This window comes from Oncorhynchus mykiss, chromosome 9, assembly GCF_057628025.1.
Source record: "Oncorhynchus mykiss isolate SJ-2025 chromosome 9, ASM5762802v1, whole genome shotgun sequence".
NCBI classification, from domain to species: Eukaryota; Metazoa; Chordata; class Actinopteri; order Salmoniformes; family Salmonidae; genus Oncorhynchus; species Oncorhynchus mykiss.
Genome location: NC_143030.1, coordinates 69,315,502 through 69,324,898, shown reverse-complemented (window position 1 = coordinate 69,324,898; position 9,397 = coordinate 69,315,502). Strand labels below are relative to the sequence as shown.

Below are 9,397 nucleotides of genomic sequence, written 5' to 3'. Positions count from 1 at the left end.
TCTTTCCACCAGTGTACTCCACACTATGTAAGCATCCCAAATGGCATCTATCTGAGATGGACGTTCTTTGATCATGGCTGTTATTGAACTTTTGATAGCCAAACTTATGAATTACAGAGCCTTCAGAAAGTATATTATTTTACTCATATCCTTTGACTCATTTCACATTTTGTTGTGTTACTGCCTGAATTCAAAATGGATTAAATATAATTTTTTCTCACCCATCTACACACAATTCCCCATAATGATGAAGTGAAAACATGTTTTTTGACATTTTTGAAAATGTATTGAGAATGAAATACAGAAATATCTAATTTACAGCAGTAATCACACGATAGGATCACCATTGGCAGCGATTACAGCTATGAGTCTTTCTGGGTAAGTCTCTAAGGGCTTTGCACACCTGGATTTGCACATTTATTCTTTAAATAATTCTTCAAGCTCTGTCAACTTGGTTGTTGATCATTGCCATTTCTAGACAGACATTTTCAAGTATTTCCATAGATTTTCAAGCCGATTTAAGTCAAAACTGTATCTAAGCCACTCAGGAACATTCAATGTTGTCTTAGTAAGCAACTCCAGTGTATATTTGGCCTTGTGTTTTAGGTTATTGTCCTGCTGAAAGGTGAATGTGTCTCCCAGTGTCTATTGGAAAGCAGACTGAACCAGGATTTCCTCTAAGACTTTGCCTGTGCTTAGCTGTATTCTGTTTATTTTTGTTAAAATAAACTCCCTAGTCCTGGCAGATGACAAGCATAGCCACAACATGATGCAGCCACCACCATGCTTGAAAATATGAAGAGTGGTACTCAGTGTTGTGTTGTGTTGGATTTGCTCCAAACGTAACACTCTGTATTCAGGACATGAAGTTCATTTCTTTGCCACATTTTTTTTTCCAGTTTTACTTTAGTTCCTTATTGCAAACAGGATGCATGTTTTGGAATATTTGTTATTCTCTACAGGCTTCCTTTTTTTCCCTCTGTCATTTAGATTAGTATTGTGGAGTAACTACAATGTTATTGATCCATCCTCAGTTTCTCTTTTATCACAGCCACTAAACTCTGTAACTGTTATAAAGTCACCATTGGCCTCATGGTGAAATCCCTGAGCGGTTTCCTTCCTCTCCGGCAAAAGAGATAGGAAGGACACCCGTGTCTTTGTAGTGACTGGGTGTATTGATACTCCATCCAAAGTGTAATTAATAACTTCACCATGCTCCAAGGGATATTCAATGTCTGCTTTTTTTTACCCATCTACCAATAGGTGCCCTTCTTTGCGAGGCGTTGGAAAACCTCCTTGGTCTTTGTGGTTGAATCGGTGTTTGAGATTCACTGCTCGACTGAGGGACCTTACAGATAATTGTATGTGTGAGGTACAGAGAGGAAGTTGTCATTCTAAATCATGTTAAACACTATTATTGCACACAGAGTGAGTCCATGCAACTTATTATGTGACTTCTTAAGCACATTTTAAATCCTGAACTTGTTTAGGCTTGCCATAACAAGGGAGTTGAATACTTATTGACTCAAGACATTTCCATTTTTTTATTTATTTTTAACTTTGTACAAATTTCAATAAACAAAATTCCACTTTGATATTATGGGGTATTGTGCGTAGAGACACAACATCTCAAGTTAATACATTTTGAATTCAGGCTGTAACACAACAAAATGTGGAAAAAGTCAAAGGGTGTGAATACTTTCTGAAGGCACTGTATGTAAAATAAATGTTTGAATGTATATTAGGCATATATCTCTAAGGCCATGCAGAGGTCTGGCAGATCAGACAAATCTACTCAAAACGGGTCAACACATGTTGTGTCCCAAATGGAACCATATTTCCTGTACATTTGCACTACTTTCGACCATAGCCCTTCATACTTAATTTTTTCCTCCAGGTCTTATCTTATTTGTGTAAATATTTGCAGCATTTTGAGGGGGTGACACCTTTGGTTGGGGTGGGTGGGGGAGTGGTTGTGGGAGGGCCATAGAAAGAGAAATACTAGAACAGAAAAAGGCTCCAGAGTGGTGCAGCAGTCTAAAGCAATGCATCTCAGTGCAAGAGGTGTCACTACAGTTCTTGGTTCGATTCCAGGCTGTATCACATCTGGTTGTGATTGGGAGTCCAATAGGGCAGTGCACAATTGTCCCAGGGCTGTCTGGGTATGGCTAGGGTAGGCCGTCATTGTAAATAGGAATGTGTTCTTAACTGACTTGCCTAGTTAAATAATAATAAAATGTGCAGTATGAAGACAATAGGGTCCCATTTGGGACACAGACACAGAGTAGTAAAGCACCAGTGGCTCTCAACTATTCTAGTGACTTTTTGTCTCGTCCGTCAAACAGGAGAGTGAATAGCTCTCCTTTATTAAATCATACATTCATGATCCACATAGCAATGGTTAACCAATTACTTTATGTCATTTAATCTCATTCACTTGTTAAATAGAGACTAACAATGAGAATGAGGATGAGAGTAATACATTGTGTCTCTGTGAAGTCAAGAAAATAACTAAACAACTGTGGGTGAAGGAAGTGACGAAAGTGACATGATTCACATGCAAACTATGGTGCTGAGAAACTGTCCTGGTCTGAGAGGAAGTGGCTTTGAGAGCAACAGAAGAATAAGAAGAGTGGCAGACAGACAGGAAGTAGGCTAGAAGCCCAGAGTTCTGGGTTGAACAAACCTGCTGCCATGGCAATGACCACAGAGACAGGTTAGTTACAATTGTTGTCACTTAACTGATAGAGAGGATGTGAGGAAGAAAGAGTCCCCACCTCAGTCAAACACAGGAAGCTACAAGAGGTTGATCTTATCAGGATCTGAAGTCAGTTGTTTTTTCTAATACACTCACAAGGGACAAACAGACTGGACCACTAAGTAACTGTACTATAGAAGATGGGATAAGAAAGACCTCACATTGGCTCATCGAAAACAAGAAAGAGCATAGCTAGAAACTCGTTTATAACATAAAACTGCAGAAATCACGTGTGAATGCTATATGACAAGTTCAGTTCAGTAACACCATGGTATAGGTCACAGCAATTGAAAATTGAATATTCTAATTTGAAGTGAAACACAGCTTGCCCATGTTGTAATGAGAGGAGAGCTTACCTTGAATACTGTGGAGGTAAACCTTAAGGCCAGAGCGGAGCTGCTGATCACCAACCCTCTCAAACTGCTTAAACAGTTTGTTGATTGTGTTCTGAACGGATTCATGCCGTTTTACCTCTGCTCTTATGGCACTTGACTGAGACAATTTATTGCTGCTATTCATCTTGAAGTATGTAGATTGAAATAAACCGGGTAAATAATCCAGTTTGCTTCAGCCCATTTGAACTCCTCTCTTTTTCATTCCACAACTGTTCATTCCGTTAAAATGCAAAAAAAAATATACTCCAAGAGAAAGTTACACTCAATAGTTTAGATCGCAGGACACCAGAGCTCTCATTGCAACGTTTTTCAATTTCCTCTGACGGCTTTGAAATCACTTCCTTATTTCAAACGATATTTTTTACTGTGTGGTTGCTTGCTTTTTGTTAAAGGAGAGTCTTCTGTGCACCAGGGCTAGCCTACACATTGTAAAGGTCCCTACGGCGGATTCAAAAATCACTCTATTTTCTCACCAATGTTTCGAATTTACATGATTATACAATTTCATGTATAATATGTACGTACACTGTTGGTGTTTATTGAGCTACATGTATTAACAGTAGGACTGTATTGTTGGTTAAGAGCTTGTAAGTAAGCATTTCACAGTAAGGTCTACAACTGTTGTATTTGGCGCATGTGACAAATAAAACCAGATTTGATTTGAGATGACATGAGAGCCTCTGTCCCTAGATGGTGAGGCTTGGATCTGAAATGGGGTGTCATGGCTCATAATGTCAATCCCAGTGATGCATAGTAGGTTCATGTTTACATAATAATCACCAGCCTCCTCTCTCAATTCAATTTAATTCAAAGGGCTTTATTGGCATGTGAAACATTTTTACATTGCCAAAGCAAGTTAAATAGATAATAAGCAAAAGTGAAATAAACAATTAGAAATGAACAGTAAACGTTACACTCAAAAAAAGTTTCAACAGAATGGAGACATTTCAAATGTTATATTGTGGCTATGTACAGTGTTGTAGGAAAGGGAAAATCTCTCTCTCTCTCACTCATATTTCTCTGAACCATGTTGCTTAATCCTTGTCAAGGCTTGTCAAAGTAGCCAACCTACTGCATTGAATTATATTCTATTAAAAAATGATGACATTTGGAACATTTTGCACATTTTCTCTTTTAAATACTCTAAACACAGAGATCGCAGACTTGATGATTTTATGTCTTGTGAATACGTCATGACACCTCCTCCCTCTTTTCACTTGTGTGAGCTGGTCTTATTACGTTTTTTGGTGTGTCTGCGGAACAGAAGAACTGTGCTTTGCACCTCAACAGAATATTTTTGAATGGAAGGTTTTGCGTGTGGATTTCCTACGCAGGGCGCCTGTCAAGGGGTTATTTCTCAGGTTGCAGATGATATACCTGAGGAAGTATACTTCCAGGTAACCTAGTGGTTAGAGTGGATGGACTAGGAACCAAAAGGTTGCAGGATCAAATCCCTGAGCTGACAAGGTAAAAATCTGTCCTTCTGCCCCTGAACAAGGGAGTTAACCAACTATTCCTGTTCTATTGGGAATAAGAATTTTTTTCTTAACTGACTTGTCTTGTAAAATCAAAAATACTGAGGTAAAGACAGTTTCAGGACAGACATTTACCTGTAGTTTTCCTTAAGGCCACCAACAGCAGTTAGGGACAAGATTCAGAATGTCCACTCAGCGGGCCTACATATTGCACACACTTTAGTTTGTCCATTTTAACCTCACAAGATTTTACATGAATTTTTCAAAATGTAAAATTTCAATCTCTCCTTGGTCATGAGACCTACTGACTTCAAACAAGGTTCAAAATGTCCACTGACTATACCTTCATATCGCACACTCTGATGTTTGTCTACTTTCATCTCATGCTATTAGACTTAAATCTGTAAGCTTTGCAGGCCTTCATTTCACATGGGTGTTAACAAATTTTTTTTTTACTTCAAATGTTCCCACCTCGCAATCACTATCTTTCACATGGACATTGAAAAGATCTGCAAATGTCTGTATATGGAATGGATCAGGGACAGGAGAGGTGTTCAAACAGAGGTGCTTAAAGGAAGATGCACAGGTAGGCCTCATGAAAAACAGTGTTTCAAATGCTCTTTTTAATCACAGTAATAGGCAGGAATTTGTCAGTCAGCGTGAGCTTGATAACATGAAATAATAAGTCAAGAAGATGAAAAAGTAGATTGTTGTCAGGGTGTATTACGTCCTGTGCTGGCCCCATTGTCATATCCATTCTGGATTCTGACTGGTAAAATCACAGCTGAAAAATGCCTGTGTGTGTGTGTACCGTATGTGGGAATGTCTTATGACCGTCCTACATGTAATGTACCGTATGTGGGAATGTCTTATGACCGTCCTACATGTAGTGTTGGTACATGGAATATTCCTCAACTACATATATCATAAATTCCTCAACTACATATATCATAAATTCCTCAACTACATATATCATAAATTCCTCAACTACATATATCATAAATTCCTCAACTACATATATCATAAATTCCTCAACTACATATATGATAAATTCCTCAACTACATATATCATAAATTCCTCAACTACATATATGATAAATTCCTCAACTACATATATGATAAATTCCTCAACTACATATATCATAAATTCCTCAACTACATATATCATAAATTCCTCAACTACATATATCATAAATTCCTCAACTACATATATCATAAATTCCTCAACTACATATATCATAAATTCCTCAACTACATATATCATAAATTCCTCAACTACATATATCATAAATTCCTCAACTACATATATGATAAATTCCTCAACTACATATATCATAAATTCCTCAACTACATATATCATAAATTCCTCAACTACATATATGATAAATTCCTCAACTACATATATCATAAATTCCTCAACTACATATATCATAAATTCCTCAACTACATATATCATAAATTCCTCAACTACATATATCATAAATTCCTCAACTACATATATCATAAATTCCTCAACTACATATATCATAAATTCCTCAACTACATATATCATAAATTCCTCAACTACATATATCATAAATTCCTCAACTACATATATCATAAATTCCTCAACTACATATATGATAAATTCCTCAACTACATATATCATAAATTCCTCAACTACATATATGATAAATTCCTCAACTACATATATCATAAATTCCTCAACTACATATATCATAAATTCCTCAACTACATATATCATAAATTCCTAGACTACATATATCATAAATTCCTCAACTACATATATCATAAATTATTCAACTACATATATCATAAATTCCTCAACTACATATATCATAAATTCCTCAACTACATATATCATAAATTCCTCAACTGCATATATCATAAATTCCTCAACTACATATATCATAAATTCCTCAACTACATATATCATAAATTCCTCAACTACATATATCATAAATTCCTCAACTACATATATCATAAATTCCTCAACTACATATATCATAAATTATTCAACTACATATATCATAAATTCCTCAACTACATATATCATAAATTCCTCAACTACATATATCATAAATTATTCAACTACATATATCATAAATTATTCAACTACATATATCATAAATTCCTCAACTACATATATCATAAATTCCTCAACTACATATATCATAAATTCCTCAACTACATATATCATAAATTCCTCAACTACATATATCATAAATTCCTCAACTACATATATCATAAATTATTCAACTACATATATCATAAATTCCTCAACTACATATATGATAAATTCCTCAACTACATATATGATAAATTATTCAACTACATATATCATAAATTCCTCAACTGCATATATCATAAATTTCTCAACTACATATATCATAAATTATTCAACTACATATATCATAAATTCCTCAACTACATATATCATAAATTCCTCAACTACATATATCATAAATTCCTCAACTGCATATATCATAAATTTCTCAACTACATATATCATAAATTCCTCAACTACATATATGATAAATTCCTCAACTACATATATCATAAATTCCTCAACTACATATATCATAAATTATTCAACTACATATATCATAAATTCCTCAACTACATATATCATAAATTCCTCAACTACATATATCATAAATTCCTCAACTACATATATCATAAATTCCTCAACTACATATATCATAAATTCCTCAACTACATATATGATAAATTCCTCAACTGCATATATCATAAATTCCTCAACTGCATATATCATAAATTCCTCAACTGCATATATCATAAATTCCTCAACTACATATATCATAAATTCCTCAACTACATATATCATAAATTCCTCAACTACATATATCATAAATTCCTCAACTACATATATCATAAATTCCTCAACTACATATATCATAAATTCCTCAACTACATATATCATAAATTCCTCAACTACATATATCATAAATTCCTCAACTACATATATCATAAATTCCTCAACTACATATATGATAAATTCCTCAACTACATATATCATAAATTCCTCAACTACATATATGATAAATTCCTCAACTACATATATCATAAATTCCTCAACTACATATATCATAAATTCCTCAACTACATATATCATAAATTCCTAGACTACATATATCATAAATTCCTCAACTACATATATCATAAATTATTCAACTACATATATCATAAATTCCTCAACTACATATATCATAAATTCCTCAACTACATATATCATAAATTCCTCAACTGCATATATCATAAATTCCTCAACTACATATATCATAAATTCCTCAACTACATATATCATAAATTCCTCAACTACATATATCATAAATTCCTCAACTACATATATCATAAATTCCTCAACTACATATATCATAAATTATTCAACTACATATATCATAAATTCCTCAACTACATATATCATAAATTCCTCAACTACATATATCATAAATTATTCAACTACATATATCATAAATTATTCAACTACATATATCATAAATTCCTCAACTACATATATCATAAATTCCTCAACTACATATATCATAAATTCCTCAACTACATATATCATAAATTCCTCAACTACATATATCATAAATTCCTCAACTACATATATCATAAATTATTCAACTACATATATCATAAATTCCTCAACTACATATATGATAAATTCCTCAACTACATATATCATAAATTATTCAACTACATATATCATAAATTCCTCAACTGCATATATCATAAATTTCTCAACTACATATATCATAAATTATTCAACTACATATATCATAAATTCCTCAACTACATATATCATAAATTCCTCAACTACATATATCATAATTTCCTCAACTGCATATATCATAAATTTCTCAACTACATATATCATAAATTCCTCAACTACATATATGATAAATTCCTCAACTACATATATCATAAATTCCTCAACTACATATATCATAAATTATTCAACTACATATATCATAAATTCCTCAACTACATATATCATAAATTCCTCAACTACATATATCATAAATTCCTCAACTACATATATCATAAATTCCTCAACTACATATATCATAAATTCCTCAACTACATATATGATAAATTCCTCAACTGCATATATCATAAATTCCTCAACTGCATATATCATAAATTCCTCAACTGCATATATCATAAATTCCTCAACTACATATATCATAAATTCCTCAACTACATATATCATAAATTATTCAACTACATATATCATAAATTCCTCAACTACATATATCATAAATTCCTCAACTACATATATCATAAATTCCTCAACTACATATATCATAAATTCCTCAACTACATATATCATAAATTCCTCAACTACATATATCATAAATTCCTCAACTACATATATCATAAATTCCTCAACTACATATATGATAAATTCCTCAACTACATATATCATAAATTCCTCAACTACATATATCATAAATTCCTCAACTGCATATATCATAAATTCCTCAACTACATATATCATAAATTCCTCAACTACATATATCATAAATTCCTCAACTACATATATGATAAATTCCTCAACTACATATATCATAAATTCCTCAACTACATATATCATAAATTCCTCAACTACATATATCATAAATTCCTCAACTACATATATGATAAATTCCTCAACTGCATATATCATAAATTCCTCAACTACATATATGATAAATTCCTCAACTACATATATCATCAATTCCTCAACTACATATATCATA

The 9,397-nt window shown here is 32.8% G+C and overlaps 1 protein-coding gene across 1 annotated transcript in view; it reads right to left on the bottom strand.

Moving 5' to 3' along the window:
* Nucleotides 1–3,521, bottom strand: part of LOC110532654 (arf-GAP with GTPase, ANK repeat and PH domain-containing protein 2) — a 34,719-nt gene extending 31,198 nt beyond the window's left edge. The window contains exon 1 of the mRNA XM_021616730.3: nucleotides 3,115–3,521. Within this exon, the coding sequence (XP_021472405.2) occupies nucleotides 3,115–3,277 (163 nt within the window). The 5' untranslated portion in view covers nucleotides 3,278–3,521. The remainder of the gene's footprint in view (nucleotides 1–3,114) is intronic.
* Between the last annotated feature and the right edge of the window lie 5,876 nt (nucleotides 3,522–9,397).